The sequence below is a fragment of the Durio zibethinus genome, chromosome 4 (assembly GCF_047325235.1).
Source record: "Durio zibethinus cultivar Kanyao isolate XHJ-2024 chromosome 4, ASM4732523v1, whole genome shotgun sequence".
In the NCBI taxonomy this organism is placed as follows: domain Eukaryota; kingdom Viridiplantae; phylum Streptophyta; class Magnoliopsida; order Malvales; family Malvaceae; genus Durio; species Durio zibethinus.
This window is the reverse complement of record NC_143165.1, coordinates 11,661,937-11,676,461: the sequence shown is the minus strand read 5'-3', so window position 1 is coordinate 11,676,461 and position 14,525 is coordinate 11,661,937. Positions and strand designations below refer to the sequence as shown.

Here is a 14,525-nt window from a genome sequence, read left to right as displayed (position 1 = left end):
TCGATTTTAATTATAATACAATAATTTTATAAACATTTAATATAAAATAAATATGATAAAAACATAAATTATTAAATTAAAAAACTCACATATACATCCAAAAAGGTTAGAGAAAAAGCTATATTAAAGAGTACAAACTTCTAAAATAGAGAATTTTCCTTGCAAGTTATGTTTGCTTCTTAATTAGGAGATTCTTTTCATGTTTTCTTTCACCAATAATTTGTGTTTATCTTTTAGCCCAAATCAAAAGCTTCAATTTTTGTTCCTTCTTGGAAAGATATATAATAAGAAATGTAAAGAAAAAAAAAAAAGAAACGTATGTTGTACAATTCCTTTTTGCTCAAATTTTCTTGGCGTCATTTGATTTGTTTTTGAAAATTGGATTTTGGTTTAACAAAACCGTGTTAATTCCAACACAATTTGGCAATCCAAACTAGTTATTTACAAAAGAAATCCAAATTAAATTGAACCAATTTCAAAATCAACTCTAGCACAAACTTTGACGTAAACCCTTTTTGCCACGTGTGAGTTCTTCATTGATAGCTTGTATGGTTATCTTTGTGGCTAAAAAATTCACATACTTTGATGATCTTAAATCTCAGCCGTCCTATTTTTGTCATCTTTTTGTTGGTTATGGCACGTTTTTCAGAGATAAATATTTTAATTTAAGAAAAAAATATTTTATTAATTAAAAAATTATGTTAAAATTTTGCAATAAATATGTGAAAAATACTTTTTCTTTTGGTGATAGGGATGTAGTTGTTGTCGATGAATTAACATTTCATTTTTTTAACAAGTGAAGACAAAAAGAAAAAGTTTATCCAACCAAATATCTCAACTTTAGAGAATAAAAAATTCTAAAAAAATTGGAAGTGCACCCTTTTCTAATCACAAAGTTCATAACTTAGGGATTCTGTTTTCCATTTAATGTAGATTATTTTTATTAAATTCAAGAAAAAATAATACATTAAAAAAATTATTTCTCTACATATCCGTCAATCATTATCAATAAGAATCACTTAACATTTTTCATAAAACTTAATATGATTTGCTTCCAGGGAATTAGTAAAGTATTGAATTTTTAATTTTAGTGGTTAAAATTAAATTTGAGGTGATTTTAAATTAAAAATATTAAATTTATTCTGTTTTTTTTTTTAATTTTTCTTTAAAATCTCTTTATAGATCATATACATGCATTATCTTAAAAAATTATTATAAGAAAATCATCTAAGACAGCAGATAGCGGATGCATGTTTAGTTAGTTTTTTTTTTTTAACATGTTCCATGACAGGTTTGTTGCATTGGTTGCTCTTTGCTGTCCCTCGTCAAGAAGATTCTCTCTCTATTTGGTCCTATAAAAAATTCAATGTTTCAAACATAGACTCCATAGTTGACCAAACCGGCAAGCCCAACCTCGCAGTTCTGCCCTTTGCTTGTCGCAATAGTCATAGCCTCCCCATCTTGTTAAAGCCAGAAATTTTGATCTACTTTTTGTTTCCCTTATTAAAGTTGGATCCTTTTTCATCACATCCCATTAGCATATTCCCAAGGCCCCATCTTGGTTTTGGCTTTTCTTTTGTGTCAATGTAGAAGGCATCACCTTTTTTTTTATGTACTGTTTGAATCTGGTTTTTTTTCTTCTTTCTGCCTCAATTCTATTAAATCACTGAATTCTGATCTAATTTCTTAATTTTCTTTCAGTTTCTTCATCTGGGTCTTTTTCTTTCAATCCAAATTCAGCTTTTTTTGTTTTCAGTCTTTGTAACTTATCTGTTACAAGTAAAACCAGATGGGTGGTTGCCTGGCAAAAAGCAAAGACTCGAAGCCACAGCATAACGGCTACAGATCAGGAGCAGGAACTACAGCTGCTGTGCCTCAACAAAGATATCAGGAGCCTGTTAGGCCTGCACCTGCTCAACCACAATTCCACCACATCCCTGAAAAGCCAGGTTCTCAACCACCTCGGAAGCCAGTTGCTCCAGCACCAAGCCCCAAGCCTGCCCCCAGGATTGATACAATTCTTGGTAAACCATATGAAGATATAAGGATGCACTATACAATTGGTAAAGAATTGGGAAAAGGTCAGTTTGGTGTAACTTATCTTTGCACTGAGAATTCAACTGGAAATAAATATGCTTGCAAGACTATATCTAAGAGGAAGTTAGTTACAAAGAATGATAAGGAGGATATGAAAAGGGAAATACAAATTATGCAGCATTTGAGTGGACAGCCTAATATTGTAGAGTTTAAAGGCGCTTATGAAGATAAGCAATCTGTTCACCTTGTAATGGAATTATGTGCCGGTGGTGAGTTGTTTGATAGGATTATTGCCAAGGGGCATTATAGTGAGAGGGCAGCTGCTTCCATATGCAGGGCCATTGTGAATGTTGTCCATGCTTGTCATTTTATGGGTGTGATGCATAGGGACCTTAAGCCCGAGAATTTCCTGTTGTCTAGCAAGGATGAGAATGCTCTTTTGAAGGCCACAGATTTTGGGTTGTCAGTCTTCATTGAAGAGGGTAAATTCTTGTCACCCTTTATATTTGGTCATTTGCACATTACATTATTGGGTTTAATTTGCAGTAAAATTTATGCATATTCCTATTGTTTCAGTATGTTCTGCCTGTGGATGTTTATTCTATGTACATGTAATTTGTTAATTGGTGGCCAACAGCCACACGGTAGAGTGCTCGACTCTGACTTCCGCGATCAGGGTTCAAAGGCTGGTAACCTCAAATATAAAAATAAATAAATAAATTGTTCATTGGTCTTATGTCTTAACCAGCTGCTTATTCCCCAGTTTGTTTGGACCACTTTCAATTCATTGTCTGCATGTTCATTCACAATTTAGTTAAATTGTATATGGTATTGTGACTCTATCTTCATACTATATTTAGCATTGAATAAGCTTCAACTACGCAAAAAGGAAGGGCAACTCAGATATTCTGGTTTAGCATCTATTTTCTCAATTTCCTGTAAACTGACTCAGAAGAGTAAATTGCATTTATGTTGATGATGGCATTAGACTTCTATAACTGTGTCAAATTGCATAGCTTTAAGCATTAATTTAAGCAAGAGGCATGATGTTTGTAGTGTTTCTACAAATTCTAATTGAGTATAAACTTGCATATATGTGTGTGGGTGTCTACAAACACAAATAAAATATGGATACATGCTTTCACATATCCAAAATAACATGTATTATGCATGGCAACTATGAAGCCCAGATACTTCTAAACCCATTGTGTATCCATGTCATATCTGTCTCCGACACTTTGATGGTTGAGACACGTCAAAATACGTGTTAAACTTGGCTGGATACGACAAAGAAGAAGAAAAAAGAAGAAAAAAACAATTCTCGTGTGGATGATAACACCATATGTTCTTTTATTGTCATGTCTATCATCAGCATTTTTTCACAAGGGCCTTTAGCTTTTAAAAATCAGTCCAATATCTACCATATATTCTTAACTAATGATTATAATATATAAAAAAATATATTGTTTTATTGTGATGTCCTGGTGTATCTGTGTCCTCATTTTTTAGAAATTGTCGTGTACATTCATAAGTAATATAAGCAGTAGCATTCTTTTCTGACTGTTCTTGGTACCTTTGGCAGGAAAGGTGTACCGGGATATAGTTGGGAGTGCATACTATGTTGCCCCTGAAGTATTACGGCGTAGATATGGAAAGGAAATCGATATTTGGAGTGCAGGAGTTATATTGTATATCTTACTCAGTGGTGTGCCTCCATTTTGGGCAGGTAAAAGTTTAAAGCTTGCTCAAGGAAAATAATACCATCAACAGCCAAAACCTCTAGCTGGCACTTCACTAAATTGGCTTCATAACTGCCACCTCAATGGTAGTAAATAATTTAATGAATGTTTTTCCCTCACAGAAACAGAGAAGGGGATATTTGATGCTATATTGGAAGGAGAAATTGACTTTCAAAGTTCACCATGGCCATCTATTTCAGACAGTGCCAAAGACCTAGTCCGGAGGATGTTAACACAAGACCCAAAAAAGCGGATTACTTCTACTCAAGTCCTAGGTACTTATTTACAGTAGTTAATCTCTTCATCAGCTATGCATCCTGGCATTCCATCACGTGTATGTGTTAGAGGAAAATCGGTTGTGAAGGTGCAAAATTACATTCTATATATGTGTGTGTGTGTGTGTGTGTGTGTGTGTGTGTGTTTGTGCTTATTCTACCATGTCATGCTTGGCTTATGAGTTACTATAGTTCATGTCAAGCCCAACTCAAAGATTGAAATTCTGTGGTTTATGCAGAGCATCCATGGATAAGAGAAGGTGGAAGTGCATCAGACAAGCCACTAGATAGTGCAGTCCTTTCTAGAATGAAGCAATTCAGAAGAATGAACAAACTAAAACAACTTGCCTTAAAGGTAGGTTAAAATTTATTTATATGGTATCACTGTTTTCTGAAGTTGTTTGATTTATGTTGTTTGATATATAATAGCAAACCAGCAAGTCATTTTGCAGTCTCCAGTTATTTCATTGGTTATACGTAATTCACCTTGAGCAACTTTACTTGCCATCTAATCAATAGTGGATTTAAGATTTTTTTTCGAGGGTATCCACTAATAATATATATAAAAATTGCTGATGGATTTATCAATTTTATTGATGAAAAAAGTGTCTTGAGGATATTTTAGGGGTGCCTGACTAAAATTTTCCTGGAAATTTTCTTGTTTTCCGTACACCCTGCTACATCATTTGTTTCCTCTGCATCTAATAACAAGATTGGTGGGTTATAGGTCATCGCAGAAAATCTTTCTACAGAAGAAATCCAAGGTCTGAAGCAAATGTTTGCGAACATTGACACTGACAACAGTGGTTCAATCACCTATGATGAACTTAAGACTGGATTGGCTCGACTTGGATCAAAGCTCACAGAGGCTGAAGTTCAGCAGCTGATGGAAGCTGTAAGATAGTATTTACGTATCATGTAGATCTTTTTTATTTACATCATACGTATTAACATTGGTTTTATGTTGCAGGCTGATGTGGATGGAAATGGTACTATTGATTACATTGAATTTATCACTGCTACAATGCATAGACATAGGCTTGAGACAGATGAACATTTGTTCAAAGCTTTTCAACATTTTGATAAGGACAACAGCGGGTGAGTTTTCTGTCTTGACCCTGAAGATAATTATACTGTCATTTTTCCTTGCAATTCTCCATCACCAGAGCTGGCCAGACATCATATTTGTTGGAAATTAGAAAGGCAGTGCCATATTTGTTCTAGTCTTGGTGTGTTGATTTTTGCGTGGATGTAAATGCTTAGGAGCATTCAAAATTCAGTTTTAACCGAATTAACTGATTGAGTCGATTTAATTTGATTACTCAATCGGCCATTGCCATATTTGATCTAGTCTTGGTGTGTTGATATTTGCAATTGTTTGGTGGGCATAAATGCTTAGGAGTGTTCCAAATTCAGTTTTAACCGAATTAACTGATCGAGTCAATTTAATTTGATTACTCGATCAGCCATTGAATTAATTTTCATCGATTATTACAAATGATTTATAACAAAGGGCACACTATATCAACAATATGAGATCCTTTTTTTAAAATTCCAAATCTGCCCCTGAAGCCCTTACGAGCATAAATTCTTTGAACCCACAACTTTCAAATGCCGGCTCCAATATCATGCCAACTGATCCAAACGTGCATATGAGACCCTTAATTAACCATTAATTCTTTTCTTTTTCTTTCGGCCAGAATTAGCCGTTAAATCAGATATGACAGGAATCAATAACTTGTTTGAAACTTTTTGCAGGTATATCACAAGAGATGAGCTAGAAGCTGCCATGAAAGAATATGGAATGGGTGATGATGAAACAATCAGGGAAATAATATCTGAAGTCGACACTGACAATGTAAGCCCCTTTTGTACCTTTTGAAACACAATTTTCTTTGCAGTATGATGCACCAGTTCTCACTTATGTCTTGTTTCCAGGATGGTAAAATCAACTATGAGGAGTTCCGGGACATGATGAGAAGTGGAACCCAACAGGGCCAACTCTTTTAGAATCATATATGGCTGGACTCAAAAAAATCAGCTAAAAATTCCCAAACATTTTGCACAATGGCTTTAAGATTATCTTGTAGGTGTTCATCACACAACTTTGTCTGGTTTGGTTTTTCATTTCGAATGTATTATATGCTTTATGTAGCTATTTATTTACAATTTTCGGTGAATCTTGGAGAAGAGTGATTGTTTTAAGCTTGAAGTTTGCTAATGTTTTTTTTCTTGTTTTCAGTTCTGGTTTCCACGAGTGTTAAAGTCACTCCTTGAGAGCACATCAATGTTGATTTTCACTTGTTAAAAATATTGCATGCTGTCCACGGCCAGACAAAGATCACATAATCATTCTACCTTTAATTCTATTAATTTGCTGTGAGGAAACTTTGTGGGCATACCAATGTCACAGGCTGAGAGTCAAACTCCAAGCATGTGCGGATCTTGAACCCGGAAATAGATTCTTTCAGTGTCCAAATCAGCCCGAACGCTGGGGCTTGATACTGTGGTCTGGAATTCTGATGCACATCTGTGCTTGGTCTCTCTAGATTTTCGACTCAAACTAGAACTCGTATCTGCCTCTGATGAAACCCTGGCCTGGACCAGGGCACAGACCGTGACAGCAGCACTTGGTCAATAAAATGCCTTGAGAACCAAAGAGTAAAGGAATCTTGCCACCAAGAATGGCCTCTCAAAACCTTCCGTTGCCCGAGCATGAAAGGGTTTAAGGAAAATTTTCATATAATTCGTTAAAAGTCCATCAAGCAGATATTTGCGATCTAGATAGGGGCAAAAGCTTCTAGAATGGATGAAATACAAAGCAATAGGGGAGCATTGCTTATTAACCGGAAAATTAATTACGAATATAAGTCAAGAACATTCATTAATCAAATGCATTTAAAATTTTGCTCAAAAAATGCACACAAACAAAAGGCTGGGGATCGAAATCGTTGAGTACAATACAAAAAAATTTGACAGGTAAAACCAAACGGGATCCCAAAGTTATGTGCTTGCCTGATCTGGTAAGCGCTTGAGATCCATCTCGACTTGGTGGATTGTCCATTGCATGTTTTCCAGTTTCTGTAAAAAAATGGTGATTTTAATGTTTGTCAAATGAACTTGAGTTAAGGACAACCAGTTGTTAGCTGATGTTACCTTCACAATATCATGGTACTGCCTTGCAATTGTATCGAAGTGAGGATCAACACCTTGATACTCACGCAGGCGTGTCACCTGTTTAAAAAGTTGTAACATAAGTTGATATTGAGAATGACAAGAAACAAGAAAGCATCAAAACTTGGAAAAGCACAATGGCAACCAAAATCGAAACAACAATAGCCAGGAATTGGCTTTGCAAAAAACCCCCCCTTTGAGCAAGAGTTACAATCACAATTCCGAAAATAAGCATAATTTGTAATGCAAAACAGTGTATATTCCCCCTTTTTTTTTTGTACAAGGAGGCCATAGCTTAGGATAGAAAAAAGGATTGCAAGTGCTGAGATTCAAGCTCTAGACCTACTAAATGCCACCTTTTAAGAGTGGCTACACGAACTAACTGAACTAAACTCGTGGTTCAAAACCCTGTATATTCTAATCTAACAATTGACATCCAAACTAGAGGATAGATTATGGAACGTACTGCTTTATTATATGCAGCAGAAGCTTCTTCCGTAGCCTCAAGAAGATATTTCCTGGCAACAAAATGAAGACAAAGTTATAGCCTGATATAAAACCATAATCTGCACTGATAATTATACGCATCACCCGTAGAAATACCTTATTTTGTGTAATGCTGGTATCGACTCCTGTGTATAAGTTTCAAGCAAGAGAACATGCTCCAACACCCTGAGACAATAAATGCAGATATGACAAGCAATAACAAAGGATTGGCAGAAGTATGGCGGTGTGCAGGAAAATAAATCAGCACAAATGAATAATTAAATAAAAGAAACTCTAAACAATATGACGGCAGACGAAGTAATCCAAATATAGCAAGTAAAATACGGCAACATGCCTTAATTTTGCATTCATGGTCTCACATCTTTTGCAGAGCCACGTCTTCTGTAATTCATCCTACAAAATTTGTAAAAGAAAAGTTTAGAGATTAGTCCAAGGAAGAAAAAATGAAAAACATAAAGAAAGTCGCAACAAATACTGATATTGTCATTTACTTTTACAATGGATAACATTAACAGAACTCACTGTGTATAATGCTTACATATTTATGTTGATGTTGCAACTTCAAATCTTTCACAAGCTTAATGAGCACTCCAAGTATTTGCTCTAGGACCTGTCAAGAGAAAATTGTTTTACATCACATGTCACGTAAAAAAACCTTGTTCCAGAACAAGATATCATCCATGAAAAATGTCAGGAGAGAAGAAAACTTTCTTATTGCTCATATGAGGAAAAGACCTAATAAAATAAACTGTCTCAGTATGTACATTATAATATTCTGCAAATTTCCTATCTGCAGAATACAGATCCTCCCGCAAAGCTGCTTCTTCCCTTTCAATCTCCTCAATTATCAACTTAACCCTGGTAAATGAAATATTAGTAACATATGATCAACATCAAGCATATAGTTACACGGAACCACATCAGAAGTATAGTAAGTTACTAAAACCTTTCAGGAAGCCGAGAACTTGAACTTTGATTTCCAGAAGATGAGTCTGCAGCACAACAAGAATGATAGTATTAGGCACATAACTGTTCCAAAAAGCAAATAAGCTTAAATATTTGTGATCACATTCTAATTTCATTGCCATTAATCTAGGCCTTTTGACTCTTGCAATAAAATGATGAACGACAAATCCATGAACAGTTATCACAAACCTATATTGAATTTTGGGACAGAATATATGAAGGATTAGTTCTTTCTGAACAACATGGTAAAAACCATGGGCATATATAAACTATTACGCAAGTACAGAAGAGAGGAAGGCAAAGGATGCATGAAATTACCAATATCATCAACAAAAGCATCAGCTAACTTGTCACATTTAGACTTCAAACGAGCATCAATTTCCCTTGAAAGAGCTAACTGATAGTCAGCCATATCCTAGAATCGCAAATTCACAAAAATTTTAGAAATTTATCATGTTATTGTAAGAACGTTCAGCCAGTTTACATGATTAGATCTTATAACTACAGAAGCAAGGACCTCTTTTGTGAACCTAGATTCAAATAACGTTTTTAGAATAAAAGCTTTCAGACTACCATCTTCCATCATGAAACAAAGTTTTCATACCATTGACAATGGGAGCCGCTGAAGTTGAGTTTGCCACAAATAAGCAGGTGTTATTCCAAGAAAACGATTAGGCACACCGCCAACAGCAGGTTCTCCCAAATCACCAGCATTATTTGCAGCTGCACCACTAGTTGCAGAACTATTTGCATAACTCAATGAGTTTGAACTCGAGCTGATAGTAAGACTGGTACCAGTACTATCAAGTGAACTCCGTGACACTATACTCCATTTCTCAATTTCTTCCTCATGAATTTCCCCATCTTTTGATATAAGTGGAAGTCTCATTCTTTGACCCGCTTCTGCAACAACCAATCGGTGCTCTAGAGTCTCATAAACCTGCAGTTCATAAAACACATAGCATAGCAGTTTATCAAATTCCCAACTATTAAAACTCTATTTTCCTATTGTTTTCGCAACTTATTGTTTGTAATTTTCTTTTTCCTTCTTATAAAGTAGTTCTAAGGGAGTAGTAAATACTCTCAAAATGAAAGATCACAACAGACTAAAATCGAACAAATGACTAAAACGTAACACTAGTTTTAATTTAAGCATTCAATATAAAAGTAAAATCCTACATTTTGCTATTTTTACTATCTCACTCTTCAAAAATATCATTTACACTCGCTTTTTGCTTCCGAAAGAAATTCATATAATCAAATATCTAACAACTTCCTCATGTAAGACCATATAATTTTAGACATGATACGATGACACGTCACGAAAATTTAAAAAGAAAAAAAAAGGCATTAAAGCAACACAATTTAAAACTTTGACAAAAAGGGTACATATTTGACAAAAACAAAACATGTGTTTTGTATTCCCTTGTCGAATTTTGATATGTCAATTTTTGTGTTTTATATGGTTTGACACGAAACAAACCAGACATGAATATACAAATTGTCAATCTATTTAATTGCAAACACTAAAAAATAAATAAATAAAAACTAAAAATTGATAAAAATAATTTGAAACCTGAGGAGAGTTCTTCAATCCAAGCTGCGGGTAAAGACCTTGAAGGTCTCGAATCCCGCCGAGATTCGCCACCGAAACCGCTTGCTGATACTCTTCCACCATACTTATTGCTTCACAGTAAATTGCCTGGAAAAATTAACACCAATTTTTTATTTTTTTTAAAAAATAATAATAACAAATGTACAATAAAAAAATTAAAGAAATTAAATTATATTATTACCATTGCTTCTAAGTAGCGTAATCTTTCTCTCGACATTTCCTCTCTCGCCTGAAAATTGAAATTAATCACCTAATTTTAATAAAAAAGAAAAAAATTCATCATATTATGAGAAAATTTTGAATTTGATAGAGAATAATACGAGTTGGAGATCGTAGTAGGCGGATTTGGAGACGAGAGATCCATCGGGGGCTAAGCAATGGCGATCTAGCTGATCGATTACTTGGATGACGTCAGCCGGCAAGCTTTGCCCTCCTTTCACCATGGATGGTTTGTTTGTTTGTTAGGCTTCAAAACGATGTAGTTTATGCTCTCTGCTTGGGGAAAAAAAGTAAATAAACAGGAAAAGACCGGCCTTTGGATTTTTTAAACTTGAAAGGTGGTTGGAGAAGGGAAAGTACAAAATGAACCCTCCATTTCTTTTGCTTTTTATTGGGCTTTTTAGTAAATATTCCATTTTGAAGTCCGCTATCGTTTCATTGTCTCAAAAACGAGCGAAAATCGTCAAAATCGTCTCATTCTGTCTAAAATTTAACGATCAAAAGAAGAAAATTTTTTATGGAGAAAGCAAAATCTGCCCCACAAGCCGTGGAAATCTCGTTGAAGAAGCTCGATTTGAACTTCGATCGAAACTCCAAATCGTCTAATTTGATCCCCTCTCTTCACTCTTCCAGTAATCTCTTTTCTCTCTCAAAATTTTAATTTTTATATAATTTTTATGTTATTTTATCATCAAAAAATCCATTATTTTCTTCGTAATTGAAAATTATTGATGTAAATTTAATAATTTATATTGAAATAATAAACAAGCCTACAACTTTTTTGATGATAGGATTACGCGTTGAGAAGACGAAACCTCCTAGTTTAGTGAGCTTGTGCCTTGGAGTTGTTGGTCGGCATTTGGAGGATATTATTGAGGATTTAAGTGAAATTGCTGTTAATTTTCCTGCGGATATTAAGGTGAAATTTGATTATATATGTCCATCCTTGGTTGCTTGTAGTGATAATGATATGTTAGGGTTTGTTTCTCCATAGTTTCATCCTTTTCGAGTCAATGATGAATTTGTAAGGATTTGTTTGCCTAGGCTGATTGTTCCAGCCTATTGATGCTTAATGTATCATCATTTGTTTCTGTAGGGTTTATGGTTCGATTTTTATGCTTAGGAGAATTATATGTTCCGATTTTGAATGTAGTGATGATATTATGTTAGGATTTGTTTTGCTATAGTTTCATCCTTTTGAGTAGATCATGATTTTGTAGGGGTTTGTTTGCATAGGTTAGTAGTTTTGGCGTATCGATGATTAATGTATTATGATTTGTTTCCGTAGGGTTTATTGTTTGATTTTTATGCTTAGGAGAATTACATTCATTCGTTGTTGAATTGCTCCATTGTGTATTAAGGTAAAATTGAATTATATCTGTTAATCCTTAGTTGTATGTAGTGACAATGATATGTTAGGGTTTGTTTCTCCATGGTTTCATCCTTTCGAGTAGATTATGAATTTGTAAGGATTTGTTTGCCTAAGCTGATTGTTCTGGCCTATCAATGCTTAATGTATTATCATTTGTTTCTCTAGGGTTTACAGTTCAATGTTTATGCTTAGGAGAATTATATTCATTTGTTGTTGAGTTGCTTCATTATATGTTCCTATTTTGAATGTAGTGATGATATTGTGTTAGGATTTGTTTCGCTATAGTTTCATCTTTTTGAGTAGATGATGATTTTTTAGGGGTTTGTTTACATAGTTTGATAGTTCTGGCATATCGATGATTAATGTATTATCATTTGTTTCCCTAGGGTTTATAGTTCAGTTTTTATGCTTAGGAGAATTATATTCATTCATTGTTGAATTGCTTTATTTTATATTAAGTTGAAATTGAATTGTATCTGTTAATCCCTAGTTGTATGTAGTGACAATGATATGTTAGGATTTGTTTTGCTATAGTTTCATCATTTCGAGTAGATGATGTATTTTTAAGGATTTGTTTGCCTGTATTGATAGTTCCAACCTATTGATGATTGATGTATTATCATTTGTTTGCCTAGGGTTTATAGTTCAGTTTTTATGCTTAGGAGCATTATATTCATTTGTTGTTGAATTACTTCATTATATGTTCCGATTTGATATAAAGCGTGATTGCTTGAGAAACATTGTCTTAGTATTCTTCTAAGGCACATTGCTTAATGATGACAGATATCGTTGGCTGCAATTGCAAGGAGAAGAAAATTACTGAATGATGATGTCATAATCTCCTTAGCCGATAGTTCTTGGGAAATTCTTGACCTTTCTGGGTCAGATGTTTCGGATTTTGGCTTAGCGAAAGTAGCTGAGATGTGCAAATCTCTTCGTGCTGTGGATATAAGGTATCAAATTTTGAAATTATCATTTAAATCAATTGATAAATCAATTACTGAGACAGTTCCTATGCAGCCAATGCAACAAAATTACTGCCAACGGTGTATCTGAACTTGTGCAGCACTGCCATTCATTGGAGACGTTGAGATTAGGGTAAACTCTCATCCACACGCACATTTTTCATTAGGGTTTAGGGGTCTTAAGCATGCAATTCTCATCAGTTTTATGGCTCTATGCATAATTGAGTTCCAATTTATAAGTTATGCAAATATATGTATTCAGTACGAGTTCCAAAGTTTTTTATATTCTCTTGAAAGCTTTAACATTGTAAATAATACCAATCTCATATCGGATGAGACTTGTGTAGACAAAATATTTTTATCGAACCTTACTAGTTTGCAAAAATGAAAAGGCACTTCCATTCTAAAATTTTCTGAACTTTTCACACCTTCAAGATATGGAAACTTATCTTACTAAAGCTTTTTGCGAATACAACTACCTGGTACATTCAACCCTTTTTTTTCCTGTTTCAATCATGTGCAACGAAATTGGAGCATGATATTTGTGTTTGACTAGGGGCATACACTTCATAACAGGATCTGAACCAAAGTTAATATTGCAGAGGATCCCCTTCGAGTGAGGCTACAGCCCGAAGATGCTTGGGCCTATTGAAGCCAAAGCTGAATGATGTGGAGGGAGACTCTTGGGAGGAGCTTGATACCATGGAGATTGGTCATGGCGCACAATCTTTGCGTTGGCTTGCGTGGGTGAGGACTTTTTCTTATTTGAGTTCTCTTCATCCTTTCAATCCGTTGATCTTTCTTGGTTGTGTTCATCTTTGGTGTTTTTGTTATACACCTAGTCACTTCTTTTCTGGCAGCCAAAGATTGATGAAGACTCATTAGAAATGTTGTTGACTGAATGCCCCCGGATAATAGTAAATCCGAAGCCATCACTATTTGGTTTTAAAGGAACTGAAGTTCCCAAAGAAGCATTGTCTGATGTTGCTTTGGATGATCCCATTGTGAAGGAAATTGATCCCAAAACATGGTCTATTTGTCAGTTTGCACCAAAGGCAACATCTCAAGCTCTTTCAAGTCCCAGCGAGTTATCCATCGCAGAAAAATTTAGACTCGCCTTCGAGGAAAGAGACACACGGTTAGCTCCAAAGCGTGCAAAGAATGCAAGACAACATCAGCGTCGCTTGGAGAGGGAGTGGATGATGACAAGTACAAGAGCCAAGGCATTAGCTCTGGCCTCACAAGCAACCAAATCACTACATGGTCGAAGCTGATGGTCAAAGATAATGTTAATAACAAGCACTAGAAATTTAGAACCTGTAAAATACGTGAGTGAAACAGAGAAAGCAAGGGCTTGGTGATAACTTGATTTTGCATTTTTGGCTATATCTATCATCATCCTCCCCTCGAAGACAGATGGAAACTTGGAGCGCACTTAGCCCAGTGAACGTTTTTGATACCTTCATACTAAAACATCAGCTTCTATGGACTTGTTTTCATAAATCATGGGTTTGATTGGTCATTTTGAATTCAAATCGTATGAAGTTCAAAACCATGAGTTCGGATTCGGATTAATTCATATTGATTTTTAAGTTTAATGAAAGATGTAATTATTTTAGTATTTTTTTTTAATTCAAATTCAGATTTTTTTTTTTA

The 14,525-nt window shown here is 34.7% G+C and overlaps 3 protein-coding genes across 9 annotated transcripts; 2 read left to right on the top strand and 1 right to left on the bottom strand.

Moving 5' to 3' along the window:
- The first annotated feature begins 1,017 nt into the window (after positions 1-1,017).
- On the top strand, positions 1,018-6,834 carry LOC111286985 (calcium-dependent protein kinase 2-like). 6 transcript variants are annotated; one of them, XR_016341562.1, is made up of 10 exons: positions 1,018-1,111; positions 1,702-2,519; positions 3,620-3,763; positions 3,899-4,051; positions 4,291-4,406; positions 4,779-4,946; positions 5,022-5,149; positions 5,810-5,909; positions 5,990-6,137; positions 6,294-6,834. XR_016341562.1 is itself a non-coding variant. In XM_089759625.1 (9 exons), exons 2-9 carry the CDS (start codon positions 1,790-1,792, stop codon positions 6,059-6,061), a joined length of 1,611 nt encoding a protein of 536 aa, XP_089615751.1. In that variant the 5' UTR covers positions 1,018-1,111; positions 1,702-1,789; the 3' UTR covers positions 6,062-6,292. The 6 variants fall into 6 exon arrangements, 3 of the variants coding, with proteins under 3 accessions (XP_089615751.1, XP_089615749.1, XP_089615750.1); XR_016341560.1 differs by having other exon boundaries at positions 1,018-1,612; XR_016341561.1 differs by lacking the exon at positions 1,018-1,111 and adding an exon at positions 1,196-1,586.
- A 30-nt stretch (positions 6,835-6,864) lies between these two features.
- LOC111286986 (AUGMIN subunit 4-like) lies at positions 6,865-10,808 on the bottom strand. Of its 2 annotated transcripts, XM_022877109.2 has the most exons (13): positions 10,634-10,808; positions 10,495-10,542; positions 10,275-10,400; positions 9,303-9,638; positions 9,017-9,113; positions 8,679-8,724; positions 8,497-8,590; positions 8,271-8,342; positions 8,067-8,125; positions 7,829-7,897; positions 7,692-7,743; positions 7,208-7,285; positions 6,865-7,132 (listed from the first exon to the last, which is right to left on the bottom strand). In XM_022877109.2, the coding sequence occupies exons 1-13, from the start codon at positions 10,754-10,756 to the stop codon at positions 7,055-7,057; spliced, it is 1,278 nt and encodes a 425-aa protein (XP_022732844.1). In that variant the 5' UTR covers positions 10,757-10,808; the 3' UTR covers positions 6,865-7,054. The 2 variants fall into 2 exon arrangements, with proteins under 2 accessions (XP_022732844.1, XP_089615752.1); XM_089759626.1 differs by lacking the exon at positions 6,865-7,132 and having other exon boundaries at positions 7,210-7,279; positions 7,687-7,743.
- Positions 10,809-10,962: 154 nt separating this feature from the next.
- On the top strand, positions 10,963-14,490 carry LOC111286987 (RNI-like superfamily protein). Its single transcript, XM_022877111.2, has 6 exons — positions 10,963-11,164; positions 11,324-11,451; positions 12,688-12,857; positions 12,925-13,002; positions 13,472-13,616; positions 13,730-14,490. The coding sequence occupies exons 1-6, from the start codon at positions 11,050-11,052 to the stop codon at positions 14,141-14,143; spliced, it is 1,050 nt and encodes a 349-aa protein (XP_022732846.1). The 5' UTR covers positions 10,963-11,049; the 3' UTR covers positions 14,144-14,490.
- Positions 14,491-14,525: the final 35 nt, after the last annotated feature.

Coding starts and splice junctions, on each gene's coding strand:
- LOC111286985 (XM_089759625.1), top strand. CDS start 1,790: ATGGGTGGTTGCCTGGCAAAAAGCAAAGACTCGAAGCCACAGCATAAC. Junction 3,764..3,898: donor TGTGCCTCCATTTTGGGCAG/GTAAAAGTTTAA, acceptor TTTCCCTCACAG/AAACAGAGAAGGGGATATTT. Junction 5,150..5,809: donor TTTGATAAGGACAACAGCGG/GTGAGTTTTCTG, acceptor AACTTTTTGCAG/GTATATCACAAGAGATGAGC.
- LOC111286986 (XM_022877109.2), bottom strand. CDS start 10,756: ATGGTGAAAGGAGGGCAAAGCTTGCCGGCTGACGTCATCCAAGTAATC. Junction 9,114..9,302: donor AGCGGCTCCCATTGTCAATG/GTATGAAAACTT, acceptor TTGCGATTCTAG/GATATGGCTGACTATCAGTT. Junction 7,133..7,207: donor AGTACCATGATATTGTGAAG/GTAACATCAGCT, acceptor ATTTTTTTACAG/AAACTGGAAAACATGCAATG.
- LOC111286987 (XM_022877111.2), top strand. CDS start 11,050: ATGGAGAAAGCAAAATCTGCCCCACAAGCCGTGGAAATCTCGTTGAAG. Junction 12,858..12,924: donor CTTCGTGCTGTGGATATAAG/GTATCAAATTTT, acceptor GTTCCTATGCAG/CCAATGCAACAAAATTACTG. Junction 13,617..13,729: donor CTTTGCGTTGGCTTGCGTGG/GTGAGGACTTTT, acceptor CTTTTCTGGCAG/CCAAAGATTGATGAAGACTC.